This window comes from Sapajus apella, unplaced genomic scaffold (genome assembly GCF_009761245.1).
Source record: "Sapajus apella isolate SASKATOON/1434 unplaced genomic scaffold, GSC_monkey_1.0 scaffold18, whole genome shotgun sequence".
Taxonomy (NCBI): Eukaryota; Metazoa; Chordata; class Mammalia; order Primates; family Cebidae; genus Sapajus; species Sapajus apella.
Window position 1 is genome coordinate 328,625 of NW_022436958.1, and position 19,970 is coordinate 348,594.

General features: G+C 36.4%; 1 protein-coding gene across 1 annotated transcript in view; it reads right to left on the minus strand.

Moving 5' to 3' along the window:
• Positions 1–19,970, minus strand: part of DARS1 (aspartyl-tRNA synthetase 1) — a 79,126-nt gene that overhangs the window by 20,821 nt on the left and 38,335 nt on the right. The window contains exons 5-8 of the mRNA XM_032286327.1: positions 15,271–15,373; positions 9,776–9,856; positions 8,671–8,730; positions 329–440 (exon numbers count right to left, since the gene is read on the minus strand). Coding sequence (XP_032142218.1) covers positions 329–440; positions 8,671–8,730; positions 9,776–9,856; positions 15,271–15,373 — 356 coding nt within the window. The remainder of the gene's footprint in view (positions 1–328; positions 441–8,670; positions 8,731–9,775; positions 9,857–15,270; positions 15,374–19,970) is intronic.

Consider the following 19,970-nt stretch of genomic DNA (forward strand, 5'->3'; position numbering starts at 1 on the left):
TTGCCTGAACCCAGGAGGCGGAGGTTGCGGTCAGCGGAGGTTGTGGTGAGCCGAGATCGCGCCATTGCACTCCAGCCTGGGTAACAAGAGCGAAACTCCGTCCCAAAAAAAAAAAAAAAGAAAATGATTCGTGGAATAAGAAAATGTACTTATTAAGGCTGGTGATATATGATTGTTGCTATATAAGATGGTCTTCAAAACAGTCGTCTCATGTCAATAAACCTTAAGGGACTCCTGGGATTCTCAAGTTAAAAATTTTATTAATATAAAGCAATTCTTGGAAAGCAAATTTATTTTTAAAAATTAAGAGAAATGTTTTGAAGCATACCTGAAATAATTTTAGGAGTTTGGATTTCCACAAAACCTTTGTTAATTAAAGTTTCTCGAAAGAGATGGCAGATGCCAGACTGGAGACGGAAGACTGCCTGACTAGTTGATGTCTAGAAGATAGTAATAAAATCTAATCAAATCAACATAATTAATTACTAAACACTAACTCTGTGGGCTATGCACTGTGAAAACCTAACAATTTTGCTTTCAACATTTTAAAATTCAGAGAATTGGGGAGAAGACAAAAGGACACAAATAAATACAATACAAGGCAAAAAAGTATGCTGGAATATAATGACTACATATGATCATATAAAGCTATTTCACCAGAAATACTTAGTGAGCAGATGTTTTAATTTGTAGGAATTACATAAAAGAAAAATATTTCTTAACAATTAGTAAAACAACTTATTTGTGAATGGTCTTACTGCTTTTTTAAAGGTAACCCATAAAGTGAGACGTACCAATGTTTGTGCAGCATATTAATGTTCTAAATAAGATGTTATTTGACAATAAATGAATAAAAAACATGTATTTAGTACTCTAACTGTCCCGCACAGTCACCTAGTCTTTCTACTTTTTCTCTTTCGCTCCTTTCTTTCTCATTTCTCTGGTCTTCCTGTTTTACTTTTAGCCTCGATTAGTTGTGACGGTGACCAGAAAGCTCTACAGGTAATTATCTCTACTTTAGACTAACTTTTGTCCACTTCTCTGGTCAAAAGAAGTGATTTCTTATCTTTAGGTCTTGCTTATAATATTTTTAAAAAATAGCTATCCTATGGCCAGGTAGGTGTTTAGTAAAGTGTGTCAACTCAGACCACTAAGTTAGCTGTGAATAGTTGAGTTAGGTGAAAAAACTGTCTTCTTAGTCTTATTACAAGAATTTCAATTACTTCTTCCATCTCAAAGGGCTCACCCCTTCTGCATTTACAAAGCAGTATCCTAAGAAAACACTGTTAATGATGAAATGATAACATTTCTTTCACTTTAAAGAATGACATTTAAATAACCTTCAATTTCTACAGATCAGATAAAAACATTCGTGTAAACTGGTCATATTTAACTAACATTATTTTATAGTTCACATTTAAGGTTACATAAATAGTTTCTCATAAAACAATGAAAACCACTTAAAAGATCTTTATAATTTATTATTTACTTATTCATTTTCAAGATGTCTACATTTAAACTATAGAAAAAGACTTGTGGCCTTTTTCACATTATGTGGTTTAATGAAACATTTGGTTCATCCAATCAAAACAAACTGAATAATATTCTGCTTTCAAAAACCTAGTGACCTATTTAACAAAAAGCTGTTTCACTGTTACTGATAAATGTAGACAGATATATTTCAATTCACAATATGTTCTATAAGAGGGTCACTGAATACATTTTATTGCCACTTGTCTCTTAGCTAACTCAACTAAACTGCAACCTCACTGCAACCTCTGCCTCCTGGGTTCAAGCGATTCTCCTGTCTCAGCCTCCTGAGTAGCTGGGATTACAGGTGCCCACCACCATGCCCAGATAATTTTTGTATTTTTAGTAGAGACCAGGTTTCAATATTTTGGCCAGGCTGGTCTCGAACCCCTGATCCCAGGCGATCTGCCCGTCATGACCTCCCAAAGTGCTGGGATTACAGGTGTGAGCCACAACGCTTGGCCTAAACTCACTTCAACTAACCAAAATTTTACTAAACCGAAATTACACTTATGAACTGGTTGTCAAAAATTATATAATAGGAATAAAAACTTCGCCAATTATGTTTTTAAAAAACCGTATGGTGCCCAGATTCTTCACTTCCTGATTGTATAAACAAGTATGTTAATGTGTAACATTTATGGAGAAAATGGATCTGTCATATATAAGAAAAATCATTTTTTTTTCTCATTAGTTTATTCAAGGCACTTACCAATTGCTAGGATGACAGGGACCTACTTGATTAGACACTGAACAGTTCATCACATGACAATTCTAATACATCCTAATTTCCACCTAGCATTTACATACTGGAGAAAATTCTCTAGCAGATTCTAGCTTTTAAATGGTTTAATTTGAGAACCGCCAGTCACAGAGGTGAATGGGAAAATAATTAAAGAAAAAAGAATTACTAAATATAAGATGTTCTTTAAAAGTAAATAACAAGGAAGAAAAACAAATAATTCAAAATAAATCCCCAACTATTTTGATTATGTTTCTTCCTAGCAAGAATATCTATCACTGCGAAGAGAATCATATTGTGCTAGTGAATTCAGACTAGCTATCTCTGCTGGTTAGAATAAGATAAAGAGTTAATATTAAGATTAGCATCCTGTAAACTCTCTAACTTTGCCCAGAGGAAAATACTGGTCAGTTAATTTAGCAGAGGAAGAGTACTAAGCAGACTGCATCAGAGTCTGAGAAACTTTTGCACCTAATGCTGGGTCGTCTTTCTACATTTATTCCTCCTTCAGAAAGTATTATTGTTACATGAGAGAACAATATAACATAGTTAAAATAAGAAATGGAAAAGGTATTTTTTCCTCTTCTGGTCAAAACAAGACATTTTGGGTGAAACAGATCTAAAGAGAACCAAAATCAATTTTTATAGACTCATTTTAAAACTGTTTCCCTATTACATATTGATTACTACAATCGACTTCTACATGTGTTTAAGAATTTGATAGTTAAGGTAAAAATCAACAATGATCCAATCTGTCAGTAAGATTACAGAATGTATATAACAAAATTATGTTTAATAGGGTAATTATATATTAAACCTATTTCAAATTAAATGCTTCTAAAATATAATACATAAAGTGAATGCAATATGTTAATTTCAGTGTAATTATATAATAACAACCTTAGTTTCAATTGACAAGGAAATGTACAAATACCTTATGTATTTATCATTACTATACTTACCCTTACCTTAAGATACATAAATGAACAGGAAAAAGGCTTTATCATTTAAGTTATAAACCATACTAATGATATTAGTTTCCTTAATGTTTAAATCTAAAAATTGTTTTGGGTCAAACAAATATTTTAATAATACCATAATATGTGAAAAAATAGTACTTACTCCTCACTCATTCAACAAATATTTATTATATGCCTACTGGCACTGGGCTACGTGTTAGATAATAATGGTGATTACAGAGGGTATGAGGTAGAAGACAAACTAAACAGAAAGTAGAAAACTGATTTTTCTATACTTAAAAAATTACTTTTAGAAAAACAAAACGGAAAACCCAGTTCTTGAACTTTAGTTTTAAAGAAGCTTGACATTCCTTATATTAAAATAGTATTTTTAAATTCTATAGCAAATTTTCCAAAAGTATGTTTATTAAATTTAAAACACTGATAATCTGTATTATACAAAAGATCTGAAATAAGGGGAAAAACAACATTTTGCATTTGTATAACTCCTTCCCTGAGGACCTCATAGCTCTAGAAGGCAAACATTGTATCTTTTATGGAGAAGAGAGACAGGTACATGGAGAGAAGTAAGGGTGCTGAGAGAAAGAATTCCAATAGAAGACAAAAATACAAACAAACCCAAACTTTATAATGCAATCTTTAATAGTATTTAGCTCCTTACCATCCTCACAATAAATTACTTCCATGTTGTATTAGACTTGCAGCTTTTAAAATTACCTATTGAAGTTATCATCTTAACTATCACCTACTACGTCTTTTGCTTTTAATGGCTGCAGAGAATTCCTGTTCATTTATGGTTTATCACGTTACAGGGACACTACTGTGAAGCTGGACTAGGGGTCATGAAAGAGTAGAAAAAGCAGTGAGAAAGACATTTCTAAAATGATATCTGATTTAATTCCAAAGGGAGCTATCATTTTTAAAGATCAGAGTTATGTAGAACTTTTTTTTTTTTTTAGACAGAGGCTCACTCTGTTACCGAGGCTGGTGTGCAGTGGCATGATTTCAGCTCACTGCAACCTCCACCTCCCAGGTTCAAGCAATTCCCCTGACTCAGCCTCCTGAGTAGCTAGGACTACAGGCACATGCCACCATGCCTGGCTAATTATTTTGTATTTTAGTAGAGCTGGGGTTTCACCATGTTGGCCAGGCTGATATTCAACTCCTGACCTCAAGTAATTCACCTGCCTCAGCCTTCCAAAGTGCTGGGATTATAAGCATGAGCCACCACACCTGGCCAGATTTATGTAGAATTTCTTTTTCCTTCTTTCTTTTGAGATGGAATTTCTTTCTTGTTGCCCAGGCGGGAGTGCAACGGCATGATCTCGGCTCACTGCAACCTCTGCCTCCCAGGTTCAAGTGATTCTGTTGCCTTAGCCTCCCAAGTAGCTGGGATTACCAGTGCCTGCCACTATGCCTGGCTAATTTTTGTATTTTAAGTAGAAACGGGGTTTTACTATGTTGGTCAGGCTAGTTTTGAACTCCTGACCTCAAGTGATCCACTCACTTCAGCCTCCCAAAGTGCTGGGATTACAGGCATGGGCCACTGTGCCTGGCCAGATTTATGTAGAATTTCTAATTGAACAAAAGTAATCTCTGAAAGAAAGAAACTAAACTGTCTAAAATTGCTATCATATTACTATAACAAGGGGATTCCAGCTGTGTGTATTCAAGTTAACTCTGTGTCAACACATTTCAACACATATCCATCCATTCTAATGTATGACAAAAATGCTGGCAGATCAAGTATGTATGTCCCTATGGAGGGACCCTGCGATACAAAACAGTGCTGAGCATCCTTAAAATATTTTTCTAATTGATGCATTCGTTCTGAGGTCAACAGTTATGACATCCCTGAGGATACCTCCCCTTGACTATTTCAGACTATCCAGGTCTACTTTCAAAGAACTATAGCTGTGGTGATCAAACACCTATCATTCTCGTGGCATCCCTGAGTTCCCAATCTACTGTCCACTGCTGACACAAACCAGCATTTTTTAAACTTGTCTTGTGTTTTACTATCATTTCTGTCATACTGTGTACCTCCTGTACCAGTGCTTAATATTATCTTTTAAATCATGTTTTAAAACTTAGCTAATTCTAAAGCAATAATATCCATGAAAACATGAATTTTATTTGCTGGTTACATTGTACAGCTATTAAATTTAACAGCTGTACAGCTATCTGTTTAACACCCAGAAATCACTGTGTACCTCCCACTGGTAAAGGTACCATACTTGGGAAAACACTGCAAAACCACCAAAATGTCATATAAGTTTCAAAATATTGGCATCAAAATGATATTGCCAAGATAATCTCGTATACTACACAAGTATAAAGCTTCTCTTAAAGAGCTGAGATTTTAATTTTTAGTTTGGAAAATATGTATTGAAAGCAATAAGCTAGGCAATGTGTTAGAAAATGGGCTCTCGATTAAAAAGTATCTAATTTTTCTTTGTGGCTTTGTTAACAGGCAGTTTCGGGGAGATATGGCAAATAGGCTTATTTCCAGTTAGTGGGGGCTGCACTGAGTGTTGTGTGGCGACTCTAAGCTCATCAGGAATAATATGTACGTGGTATGTTGTGACTGACTGGAGGCTTTTGCCATGAATGTAGGGTGAGAATAATCTCAGGTTATTGCCCTTGACTTAAGGGGTTAACTGTCTGTCCAAGAGAAAAGAATGGTGAAGACAAACATGATGAATTTCAAAACAAAAATCTGTACATGCTAAGATGAAACCACACCATAATAGCAGATGCTTTTCATTCATCAACCCACAGGGTCAAAGTAGGGTTCATTAGTGACCAATAAAATAGATGCTCAGATAGCTATTTTCTTAATCCCTGATGCTGAAATATACCTAAACATTCAGGAAAAAAATGCTACAGAATTACATAGTAGGAGCTATTTGATAGTGTGATTTCAGAAGTGGCACTGAAGAAAATGTGGTATATTAGCAAACGAAGGGAACTTTAGGGAAGCCACGAGTCTCAAGGGTTAGGTTGCCCATGAGTTGAATTGTCTATCCCCTTGGCCATGTGAAACCAAGTGGTAAAAAAGAGCTGATGATTCACCTTTAAGGATGGCTCAGTTTCTATGCTTACCTGACAACCCAAGGGAGAACATCTCTATTAAGGAGACCTCACACTACTAGTCTTATCTCCCCAACAAAATGATGCGTTCTTTGAAGGTGAGCAATATATATTCCACAGTATAAGAAGCCTGTAATATGAACATAATAAATATTTTGTAGACTAAATAGCTATAGTACAGGGGGTCTAGATAAAGAAATAGACTGTAATTCTGAACCAACTAAAGTAATCCATTCGTATTTGGGAAAAGTACTTAATGATTCCCAAGAGGGAAGACTAATTATTTACTCCTAGGACAATCTTCACCTATACCTAAGAGTGAGGCAAGACAAAGGGAACAATTCTGATCTAAATGGAACTCTCCTGAATAAGTTCCCAGAAAACCCTCCTTTAACAACTTGCTAACCTATGAGGATGAAGCTAATTTGCTGTGCCAATCAGAATATGAGCGATGTGAATGCTATGTATGAAAAGGGTGCCAAAGACATTTTAATTCACTTTTCTAGAAATGAAAATTGCTTTAGCCTTCTTGGGGGCTGGAAGGTGAAGTATTTTTAATCTGGGCACCTGCCTGAAAAGTTCAGAGAGAAAACAATTCATATGAGAAAAAAGTTAGGCTACACTGGAACCAAAAGGAGGATGTATCTTGGAACATTTGTATTATAGAAGGAAAATGGCGATTTTGCCTTTTATTTCCAACTTCTTTAACCCTTGACTTTGCTGAGAGTCTATAAAAGAGCTTGTAGGGGGCTAAATTAAATTGTAGTTTATTCTTAATTTTTATTTGTTGAGACAGGATCTCACTCTGTTGTGCAGGCTGGAGTGCAGTGGCACAAACACAGCTCACTCTCACCTCAACCTTCTGGACTCAAGCAATCCTCCTGCTTCAGGCTCATAAGTAGCTGGGACCACAGATGCATGCCACCATACTTGGCTAATTTTTAATTTTTTTGAGGAGATGTTGGTCTTGCCATGTTGCCCAGGCTGATTTCAAACTCCTGGGCTCAAGCATTCTTTCCACCTTGGCCTCCCAAAGTGTTGGGATTACAGGCGTGCGCCACTGCACCCAACCAAGACAGTAGTTTAGAAGTAAACTAAGGTGCTTAAAAACTTAAAGTTACTAATGTACACAACACGTCTCCCAAAATGTAAAGTCAAAGTAGGAGTTAAACACATGAATGCTTGCAAATGCCAGACAAACAACATGAATGAATGAAACTAATGATATTTGCAGGGTGGGGCAGGGCAAAGCAAAAGACAGTGTAAGAAACCTGTATGTGCCCCATCTAGCATGCTAGCTTATGTGCCAGATTCTCCTCTTTTTAAGAAAAATCATCCAGGTTTTAATGTGAATATCCATTTTTTCAATGATGGCAATGAATCTGGACAAAACAAAACAAAACCCAAAACCAAAAACTCCTCAGGCCAAATTCTAGAGGCACAAACCAGTAATAACTTGTGTGAACAACTAGCAAGGGCAAAATACAGAATGATGTCTCGCTCCTGTGGCCAACATACATGAAAAACCTGAGGTTTATAGGTAATGTCAAGAGGACTCTTGGTTACTGCTTGTTTTTTCTATACAAATTAAAATGGAAAAGGTAATAGACAAAAAGCAAATAATTAGGAATAACATGAGTATATAATAAGGGTAGACTCACATGATAGTAGAAGAGCCAGGAAGAACTCTTAAGGTGACAAAAAATTTGAGCTTGAGGTAGAATATTTAAGTAAAAAAGGAAGATGTGGTCAAAACATTAAGAAAGAAAGATGACAACAGTTTTACTACAACAATGATGAAACCACTAAACTCTCTTTCACTTGCAACCAAACCAGAAAAGGAAACAGAAGACCCATGAGACTACTGCATAAACCACCAGAGCGAACTGCTTCCGTATTTTTAATTCTGTGCTCCAATCAAATTCAAAGGATTAAAGCATTAATTATTCACCTCCACCTGGTCGATCTAAAATGTGCATTTAATTTTTTTCATAACTTTGTAGTGATATTAACGGTTGTTTCTACTTGCTGAATAACTTGTCTAAAAAAGGATATCACCTGGAAGCAAGATCATTTACTGGCTTCAAATTCATTTCTCATTTTAAAACAAAACAAGTCAATATCCGGTTAACTAGTTTAACCATTCCTGTTGCCTGCAGTTCTTTTTAGGGAATGGTCAGCCATAAAAGTAAACTGTTTTCTGTATTATCATACTTATAGTTAGGCAAATGCCAATTAGCTTTATAAGCCTGAGACAGGTATGGTATTCCCTGCCCCTCTTGATATTGGCATAATCCCTTCACTTAATAAATAAATGAGGCATACCCTAAGATCAATGACTCTGTTGTCTAATCTTGTATCCTGGTTAACAGTAGCTCTTCCTTCCTGGAAAAAAAAAAAAAAAAAAGAAAAAGAAAAAACACATTTTACTAACATTTTGAGGAACACAAAAGATATTTTTAATTGAGTAAGATATGTGTATGTTAATATTATGCCCAAAAATAGGGCATTTCAAATAATGGTAGAAACACTAAGTGGGGCCAGAGAGAAGTTAGCATTAAAAGTCAGATGGAAAGAAGAGAAAGAATCAAGTTATTAATTCTTTCTTTCCCTCCTCCACCCCTAAAAACCTTGCCTCATTATTGGGATATAAGAAAGATTCACCACCCACTTCTTCATTGATTCCTGGATTTAACCTGCTAGCCCAACGCTGAATAAACAGATAAAAGCTGATGTAGAGTAGTGGTTCTAAAAATGTGGTCTGGGGAGCAGTGAAGGTCCCTGAGACTTTTGGGGAGTTGAAGTCGAACTTACTTTTGCATTCTCACTCTTAATGACTGTATTGAGCAGTTTTCTAAAGATTCTATGATGTATATTATCACAGTAGAATGAATGCAGAGGCAGTATGAGAATCTAGTTGTTGTCTAATAAGCCAGAAATTACAAAGAATTGTGATTATATAAACAGAATGTCACCTGTAGGACGAGGTGGTCGAGTGCTTAAGGCAATGGACTGCTAAATACAATGTCACTCTTAACAATAATTGTTTTTTGCTTTAAACAATAGCAGTTTTCTTATAAAATATATTACTTTCATTTACATAATACTGCATATGCAAACATGCATGAAATGTATATATAATTTTTAATAAATAAATATTTAAAAATTGTTTTAATCCCCAATACTGTAAATATTGGTACATATAACAATAAAAACAAAAGCTTATGGAGTTCTCAGTTATTTTTAAGAATGTTAAGGCATTTTGGTATCAAAAAGTTTGAGAGTTGCTGATTTAGAGTAAATTTAAATAACAATGGAACTCAAATCAATTCACAGGCATCCTTAGTACAAAAGTAGGGCATCAGGTTTTCAATGTTTTACAAACTAAATATACAGAGGAAACATAATATTTCATAAGTATAATTTTTACCTCTTCTCCTTCTGCCTCAGGCCGAACAGCATCATCCAGCTGCAGGGGCAGGCGGGGTTCAGCCAAACTGATCACATAAACCTGAAAGTGAGAGAATGCCAAAAATAGTAGAAAGCACACAAAGTCTGTATCTTTTGCTTAAAAAACAATCTACAGTTGACTAAAGCATGAAGCAATGTTTGCATACATCTTTAACTGAAACTACTGCTGAAATCAAACAAGATGACACAGGTTTTTTCAACTTGATGATTTGTTTAAAATGAGGATAGTAATATTTTTTGCCTATCTTTATGGTTATTAGATCAGTCACATAAGGCAACACATATAAAAATTATTTGTAAATTCTGAGGAGCCTACCAATGAAATGAGTAATGACTGGGGTGTAGGCACTGGCTAACGGTCTAGCTACGTCAAAAAAGCTATGGTTAGGGTTGGTGCTATGGTTCACACCTGTAGTCCCAGCATTTTGGGAGGCTGAGGTGGGTGGATCACTTGAGCCCAGGAATTCAAGGCCAGTCTGAGCAACATGGTGAAACCCTATCTCTACAAAAAATACAAAAATTAGCCAGGCATGGGCACATGCCTAAAATCCCAGCTACCTGGGTGGCTGAGGCAGAAGGATCACTTGAACCTGGGAGGCAGAGGTTACAATGGGCCAAGATCGCACCACTGCACTCTGGTCTGGGTGACGGTGAGACCCTTTCTCAAAAAAACAAAAACAGGAACAAAAACAAACACAAAAAAAGCTATTGTTAGGGAAATCAATCTCAGAGCTTCAATTAAAATAAAGTCTGCTATAAGATTCAAACAGGATATAAAAATGAATAAAAAATAAATAACCCAAAAAACAAAACAAAACAAAAGAATCAAACAATAATAAAAGTGGAAACTCATACGAAGGAGCAATTAACATATGACTTGTTATTATTTTATTTATTTATTTATTTATTTTGAGACAGAGTCCCACTCTGTCACCCAGGCTGGAGTGCAATGGCATAGTCTCAGCTCACTGCAACCTCTGCCTCCCGAGTTCAAGTGATTCTCCTGCCTCAGCATCCTGAGTAGCTGGGACTACAGTCGCGTGCTGCCACACCCAGCTAATTTTTGTATTTTTAGTAGAGATGGGGTTTTACTACATTGGCCAGGCTGGTCTCGAACTCCTGACCTTGTGATCCACCCACCTTGGCCTCCCAAAGTGTTGGGATTACAGGCATGAGCCACCATGCTCAGCAGTCTTGTTATTATTGTTAACAGCATTTGGCCAGTGCCACTGCCACTGCCACCACTAGGACCAAATTCAGTAAAGCTCTGCTACATTTCTCCTTTTCTCATTCTTTCTCCAAGTATCCCTTCATTGCTGTCTCTAATCAAACATATTACACACATCTCATTTCCTGCTGCTTTCCTGGTTAGGAGCTGCCCTAGAGGATGTTCCTTTATGTTGTCAAAATCTTTCAATATTCACTCACACTAATTTCACATTTTAGTGATAAAAAGCAACTGAGTCATAAAGACCGAGCTAGGATTTTTTTGTTTCTCTGGCCACCTTTAAAAAGCATATTATCATATTAGTTAACCCAAACTATATCTGGAAAACCTGCTAAAGCACAAAAGGGAAAAATATCTTATTTAGTTACATCAAGAAAGGGAATTACACCCTTCTAGTTGGCAGATCAAAACTGGCATTCAGCTTAGATACTTTAAGAAATAGTATACAATACCCTAGTATTCCTTATTATAAAATAGAATTATTTGTCACCACTCCCTAAACCCAAATTCTAGGATTCCCTTTGACAAGTTAACAGAAACTTGATCTCCAATCTAAACTGGAGAACTGAAGAGCTACTACTTCTACTTTTATAACTAGCAGGAATTAATCATCGTCTTTACTAGACCCTGAGTACTCTGACCACACAATCTTCACATAGTGCTTGACACAACAGTATGGTGCTTGGCACAACAGTTACAACAGTAACTCCTAGCTGAATAAATAAGTAAGTGATAAAGGAAAGTCATTACTTATATAAGATTCTACTTTGTAACAAAAGCTGAAGGCATCATGCTCCCTGACTTCAAACTATACTACAGGGCTAGAGTAATCAAAACAGCATGGTACTGGTACCAAAACAGAGATATAGACCAATGGAACAGAACAGAGGCCTCAGAATAATGCCACACATAACCATCTGATCTTTGATAAACCTGAAAAAAACAAGCAATGGGGAAAGGATTCCCTATTTAATAAATGGTATTTGAAAAACTGGCTAGCCATATGCAGAAAGACTGGCTCCCTTCCTTACACCGCATACAAAAATTAACTCAAGATGGCTTCAAGACTTAAAGGTAAGACCTAAAACCATAAATACCTTAGAAGAAAACCTAGGCAATACCATTGTGGACATAGGTACTGGCAAAGACCTCATGACCAAAACACCAAAAGCAATGGTAACAAAAGCCAAAATAGACAAATGGGATCTAATTAAACTAAAGAGCTTCTGCACAGCAAAAGAAACCATCATCAGAGTCAACAGGCAACCTACAGAATGGGAGAAAATTTTTGCAGTCTACCTATCTGACAAAGGGCTAATATCTAGAATCTACAAAGAACTTAAATTTACGGGAAAAAAACAACCCCATGAAAAACTGGGAAAAGATACAAACAGACACTCTCAAAAGAAGACATTTATGCAGACAACAAACATGAAAAAAATCTCATCATCACTGGTCATTAGCGAAATGCAAATCAAAACCAAATTGATATACCATCTCACGCAAAGTTAGAATGGTGATCATTAAAAAGGAGACAATGGATGCTGGAAAGGATGTTGAGAAATAGGAATGCTTTTACACCTTTGGTGGGAGTGTAAATTAATTCAACCATTGTGGGAGACAGTGTGGCAGTTCCTCAAGGATCTAGAACTAGAAATACCATTTGACCCAGCAATCCCATTACTGGGTATACACCCAAAGGATTATAAATCATTCTATTATAAAGACAATGCACAAGTGTGTTTACTGCAGCTCTGTTCACAATAGCAAAGACTTGGGACCAACCCAAATGCTCATCAATGATAGACCAGATAAAGAAAATGTGGCACATATATACCATGGAATATTGTGCAGCCATAAAAAAGGATGAGTTCATGTCCTTTGCAGGGACATGGATGAAGCTAGAAACCATCATTCTCAGCAAACTAACACAAGAACGGAAAACCAAACACCACATGTTTCCAGTCTTAAGTGGGAGTTGTACAATGAGAACAGATGGACACAGGGAGGGGAACATCACACACTGGGGCCTGTTGAGGGGCGGGGGGCTAGGGGAGGGATAGCATTAGGAGAAATACCTAATGTAGATGACAGGGTGATGGATGCAAACAACCACCATGGCACATGTATACCTATGTAACAAACCTGCATGCTCTGCACATGTACTCCAGAACTTAAAGTACTGTTTTTAAAAAAGAACTTAAAAAAAAAAAAATATCTACTTTGTATGTAGTGCTTCATGCTTTGTGAAATACTTGATAATTACTTTTATTATGCCAAAATTTGTAAGCTCTTTAGGCTTAAAATTTATTATTAATATTTATTAATGTTGCACTGCATACATATAGATAATAGTAAAAAACAAAAATATATACATACTTTTTTTTTGACACAGGGTCTTGCTCTGTCATCCAGGCTAGAGTGCAGTGGCATGATCATAGCTCACTGTAACCTCCAAATCCTGAGATCAAGTGATCCTCCCACCCTGGCCTCCAGTGATCCTCCTACCCTGGCCTCCCAAAGCACTGGGATTACAGGTGTGAGTCACTACATCTGGCCAAATTTTCTTCATTCAAGTACTGAAAAAGATGTGTTACTTGGAAGATGTGGGAGTTATCTTTCTTGGTCAGCATAAATGGGTTTATTCATTTATCTCTATTCTTACTCTTTGGTCAGTATGCCTTTACTGGGTTACAAAGTTCCTGCTGGGGTTGGTTCAAGCTAAGACTTACAAAAAGACAACAAAGTCATTGTCAAATTAGGTCAGTAAAAATTGCAAGGTTTTCTAAGTCTTGAAGAGTTCCATCATAATCAAAATTCCAGTTAAATACAATGTTACTCTTAAATTAATAAGTACGTACGGGTCTATCTCTGAATCTGTCTGCCTGTCAGTCTCCCTGACTTATATATGCTCATGCATGTGCACATGGATCAGGGTGAGAAGAAGCCACGCTGTCTTAAAGACTACTCCTTAAGAGAAATTTAGGGATATATACTGTAGATACAATCTAGACCTAAATCTGAGCATTGCAGGTTCAAAGTGGCAGGGTTATTTCAATAGTACTAAATATGTGTGAATTCATTTACTTTTTTTTTTTTTTAAGATGGGGTGTCACTCAGTCACTCAGGTTGGAGTACAGTGGCATGATCTCAGCTCACTGCAATCTCTGTCTCCTGGGTAAGCAATTCTCTTGCCTCAACTCCCTGAGCAGCTGGGATTACATGCACCTGCCACCATGCCTGGCTAATTTTTGTATTTTTAGTAGGGACTGGGTTTCACCATGTTGGCCAGTTTGGTCTTAACTCCTGACCTCAAGTGGCATTATGATATTTAAGTCAATGATAATGAGCTCTTTCAGTTTTTAATCCTGAGAAAAAAGCAGATAAGGGCTAAGTCTTATTCAAAAAAAAAAAGAAGCTACTGTTGGAATATAAGACCAATATTTCTTTTGACTTCTCTATGCTGTAAAAATAGAAAAATAATGATTATGAGATGTAAGATTAAGAATTAATTAATCATCCTTTAAAAGTACATCAGAAAACTTACAGCAAGATAGGTTCATCATTACTCACTTATATTGGTGAGTAGTATTTCAGATGTGTTTTATATTCTTCCCTATGTGGCTGTGGTAGACTATTTGCAAAAATGGCTGCAATACTTTCTCTTGCTCCTGCATGTATATTCCCTTGCAATAATGTTGCCTTTCCTCCCATCAAGGGTTAGAATCTATTTCTCTACCCCTTAAATCTAAGTTTTGTTATGTGACTTTGTCCAGTGGAATATTTAGCAGGTGTGACAGACACAAGTAGATGCCTGAAAAGTGTGTGTTCTTAGGGCTTCACTCTCTTCTCTCTTGCCTTTGGGAACCCTCCTGGTACCTGAATATCAACATATGTGGGCTAGCCTGCTGGATGAGGGGAGGCCACAGGAAGGGACGCCCCAGATTTATCAGTGAGCCCGGCCAATGCCACATGGAGCAGATGAGCTATCTCAGTTAGGTGCATCACAGAATTGTAAGCAAATAAATGTTTGTTGTTTTAAGTCATTAAGTACTGGGGTGATTCGTTATATAACAAAAGTCAACTGATTCAGTAACTAATTTATAAACCTCAGTATTTTACATTAATTTTAATTTTAATCAGTAAGAACATATACATTTGACATGAAAAACTATTAGAACCCAAATCTATTTTTATATGCAATTTTATATTTTGAAAAAACTTACCTTCTGAACATGTAACTCAACATCTTGCTGTGTACAGCTTCCAATTTTCTGATTCACTTTCCTCACAACACCTTCTACATCCACAATGCTCTCTTTGTTGATGCTGTCAAGAGAAAAACGTCCCAATTTTAATCATCTCATCAGAGGTGTCAGAACTCATTTGGTGTTTCAGCAGTAAAGCTGAATATGTTAAACTCTTCTTTAATACAGTGAGCCACTTGAGATAAAGCCAGTCTATTTAACCTACTTAGAATGAGCTATTATGCAGCATACCTTGTGAGATTCCTTGAAGAGATGATTTTTTTGGATTCCATAATTTAGTTACCACTTATAAAATACCCTGGACATAAAAGGTAATAAAACCAGTACTGAATTGGGAAAAGTAGTAAAAAGTCTTTTAATTATTTATTAAAGAATATTTCCCTCCCTATTTTTGAGATTCACTAAGATCAGCATTTCCTGTAATGAGAAATACTGGCTTCAATAAATGCAATTACTGGTATGTGATGGAATTAAATAATAGAAGGTGGTCAACTGAGAAGATTTTAGAGTAATAAGAGAACATTAAGGTGCTGTTTTGCAATTAAATCCTTATACCTTTAGATTCTGAGTATACTCTGTCATTGGATTTTTAACTATTGGATTGTATACTCCCACTTAAAAGAATGCCTATATGAAGTTTAATATACGATGAGTATAAAATACATGCATCTCCTGGGCAGCTTATTTTTATAACAACTTGAATTCTGAATACCAGATACTCAAATTCTAAAATACAAAATTTATAAAATAGCTTATTAAACACAATGATTAGTTTTTAATCACTAGCACATAACCATGGAAGAAAATTTATAATCCAAAATGATGATTTCCATACAAAATGTACCAGTTTTACTTTTGTGTATATTCTTTACTGACAAAGTATGTGACAACATAGTTGATGAAAAAGATAAGATTTAATTTTCATGGAGAAATTCTACTCATTTTGATGAGCATTTGGGTCTCCAGTAGTTGTGGTGCAATTAGACATTCCAGAAACTGAACAGTACTTATTTTACAGAAGAGAATACCAGAATCCATTTCAATGAACACTTTTTTTTTAGGGTTGAAAAAGGATCAAATGAGGATAACAGGTGAAGAGTAGTTAAGAAAGAAAATTGTTTATTTCACTTGGCTACACTGCCTAGAAATCTGTATGTCTGTTACCAACTAACTTAAAAAAAAAATCAACAGCATGCATATCTCTTGCACTCTTGTAAACCTGCTGCACTAGAGCTATCACCTAATGCCTAGCTAAAATCTTGAGAACTGAAGAAACAATTTATTATGGCAAAAGAAGTAGCTGGTGAACTAAGACAAGGCTCTTCTGAGACTTGAAGGGATCAAGAGGCTCCAGTTGACTGTTATAATGGCTTTCCAATACTTGCTATCTAGTGTCACTGAATCTATCTTCAATGTGACTGCCACCTACCAGTAAATGTGATAACTGAGTGTGATTCATGCCTGGTGAGAATTCTGTTGCTTATATAACACGTCTTCACAAGGAAGGTTTTATCCTCTGTACTCATCGATGTACTGCTTTATCAAGCCACCTGACCTGTCCCAAGTAGAGGTCCACTCTGCTACCTTTCTTCTATGTCCCTGGCCCCTTGGTTCCCTTACCTCACCTCCTTTGACTCAACTATTAGAAGGCATTTGCTGGCCCTCTGGATCTTCCATTATCAGATAGTCTTCTTCAAGCCAACTCAAGTCAAATACATCTACTTTTAAGGATTGAGCGTCATGCTAGTAATCTGCTAGAAAGAAGGTGGAATGTAGTAAAAGGTACTCTGCCCAGGGCTGGCTGCAGGTCCAATGAAAGAAGACAAAATTTCCTCTTCTTTCTTATTAAAAGTACCTGATGACTCTTAATCCAGGACCTGAAACCTGGAACTATATCTACTTTTAGTACTTTAATTCAGTAGTACCAAGTGCTAAAATATTAGATCAGCTAGTCTAGAAAACAACTACCACTTAAAACACTGTTTCCAGTCCTAAATAACTTACAAAATAACTTCTGAAAACATAAACTATTTCTTAAGCTAGGGCCAAAGCTATTATAAATTTCTGCAATTACAGATTGTTCTACTGAATCAATGGGAAAGAAGGCAGGATTAATCAGTCATAGAGAACAGTTAATGTTTTTTTTTTTACCCTTCCAATCTCAGTATTTCCCCATATTATATGTAGCTGTTAAAAACTGTAACATATTTAGGGATTAGTAAAACCATTCCATGGTTTTTCAAACCTTGGGCAATTTAGCTCTATTATCTCTATATAGCTAAATCTATTTCTATCTTATTGTAGACATGAGTAAATTCAGAAGAAAAAGTATTAAAGTAAAAAAGGTTCTATTTATGAAAAGGGGTCAGACTATCCGAGGATTTTGCACGTACATATAAAATTAGAGTCAAAACGACAGACAGTAATACTGTAGTACATCACTGCCAGTACAAGAACAAAATTCTACTGATTGTAGAAAGTCTAATTATATGATTTTAACTGACATTGTATATGAAGATGTCACAATATTTAATAGCATATATGCTACAGGAGAGGAAAGGAGGGGAAAGGAAGGGAGAGGGGAGGAGAAAGGAGAGTGAGGGTAACACTGCTAGCTTCTTTTCATTATTGGAATCCCACAATCTTCCTTCAGAAACCACGAATGCTACAGGTGACAGACGACCTTCTGAGAAGCAATCCAAGTGATAGGTTCAGTGTTTATGTATAAATTAACTACTGGAAAAACTCAAATTCATTCTTACTTTTTTAGATAAAAGAAGAAAGCAGGGAAGAAAGGGTGGTAGGAAGGAAGGAAGGAAGTTAGTTTAATGATTTTCTTTCCCTCAATGTTACCCAATGAGCAAATCACACTTTGGTGAGTACTGGGGTGGAGAACAAGAATCATGAACTCTGAGAAATGGCTACTGTAGATGATCTGAAAGTCATTGGTGAAGGTATCATTTCTGTATAGGAGATAGGTGAAAAAATATTTAACAGCACACAACACCAGTCAGAGGTCACCATCTTGCAAATAAATGACAGAGACATAAATGTGGAGAAAAGACAATTTATCTATCTCTTGTTGCTGAGTCCCAGTGTCAGGTTTTGACTCTGACAAGTCCTCTTGTGAATACAGAGAAGAATCACTGGGATAGACTTACTGCAACATCGTCTCCTAGGCTCATGTGACCCTCCCACCTCAGCCTCCTGAGTAGCTGACACTACAGGCATGCGCCACCATGCCCAGCTAATTTTTGCATTTTATGTAGAGACAAGCAAACACGCTTTTATTTTTATAGCTCAAATGAAAGTGATTTTAGGCCAGGTATGGCAGCTCATACCTGTAATCCCAGCACTTAGAGATGTCGAGGTGGGTGGATCACCTGAGGTCAGGAGTTTAAGACAAGCCTGGCCAACATAGTGAAACCGGTCTCTACCAAATATACAAAAATTAGCCAGGTGTGGTGGTGTGCTCCTGTATTCCCAGCTACTTCGGAGGCTGAGGCAGGAGAATTGCTCAAATCCAGGAGAGAGAGAATGCGCTGAGCCAAGATCACACCACTGCACTCCACCCTAGGTGACAGAGCAAGGTTCCATTTCAGAGAAAGAAAAGAAAAGGAAAAGAAAAGAAAGTTCTTTCTTCAACATCTAAATCCCTAGAGGATTGCTTCTATTATCTCCTCAGCAATTCCCTTTTATGTTCTAGTTTCTGTATGAAGTGCTTTATGTACACACTATCTCATTTGAGCTTCACAAAGGCCTACACAGTAGGTATTATCAACATTTTACAGATGAGAAAACTGAGACTCTAAAAGGTTAAGTAATTAGACTACCATCACATAGCCAGCAAGATCATTTACGGATTATTGCCCTAGACAGTTCTGTTAGACTCACAAATTAGAACTAAATTTAAATATCTCAGAATGCATCATCAGCTCACTCTGAAATAATACATTTTCATTCTTAGAAGCTCATGAGCTACTGGATTGCTTTACAGTTTCTGTGAAGAAAACTGAAAATAGAAGGCCCTTTCATAACAGTTTCCCAAATGTCCAGGAATCATACTACCTTCTCCAGTAACACTGATGTTATCTTGGTGTTTTGCTGTTGTTGCCAACCTTAGTACAAATTCAGCAAAGTCTTTAAATAATAATTTCATATTGTTTTATACAAAGTTACATTTAGCTCAGGAGAATTAATCCAATAAACTGTCTGATAATTTCTGACACTAGATTTTAGACCTATTTTTTTCTTAGCACATCCTTAGCATTTATCCAAATTTTCAATACGGATGTTGCAGTGGACAGGACTGAATGTAGAGCTGTTTTCCCTCCAACAGATAAATATGCTGTTCCAACCAAGAGGTATAAAATGTAGGTGTAACTGTTCAAGGAATTGTAATACACAACAGTATAATGGCCTCATCTATATTCACCAACTTATCCACATGGATGCTGAAGGGGTATCCACATGCCTGCCTCCCTTTGGGTCTCAACTACAGACAACATACACTCCTACCACAGCACCTATACCCTGCCTCTGCATGCAGCTGTTTATCTCTGTTTTCCCTCTCCCAAAATTGTCTCCTAAGACACAAATGCCACACGTAAATATTTGTATACTCAAGCCCAGCAGAGGACCTAGACCAGAGCACATGC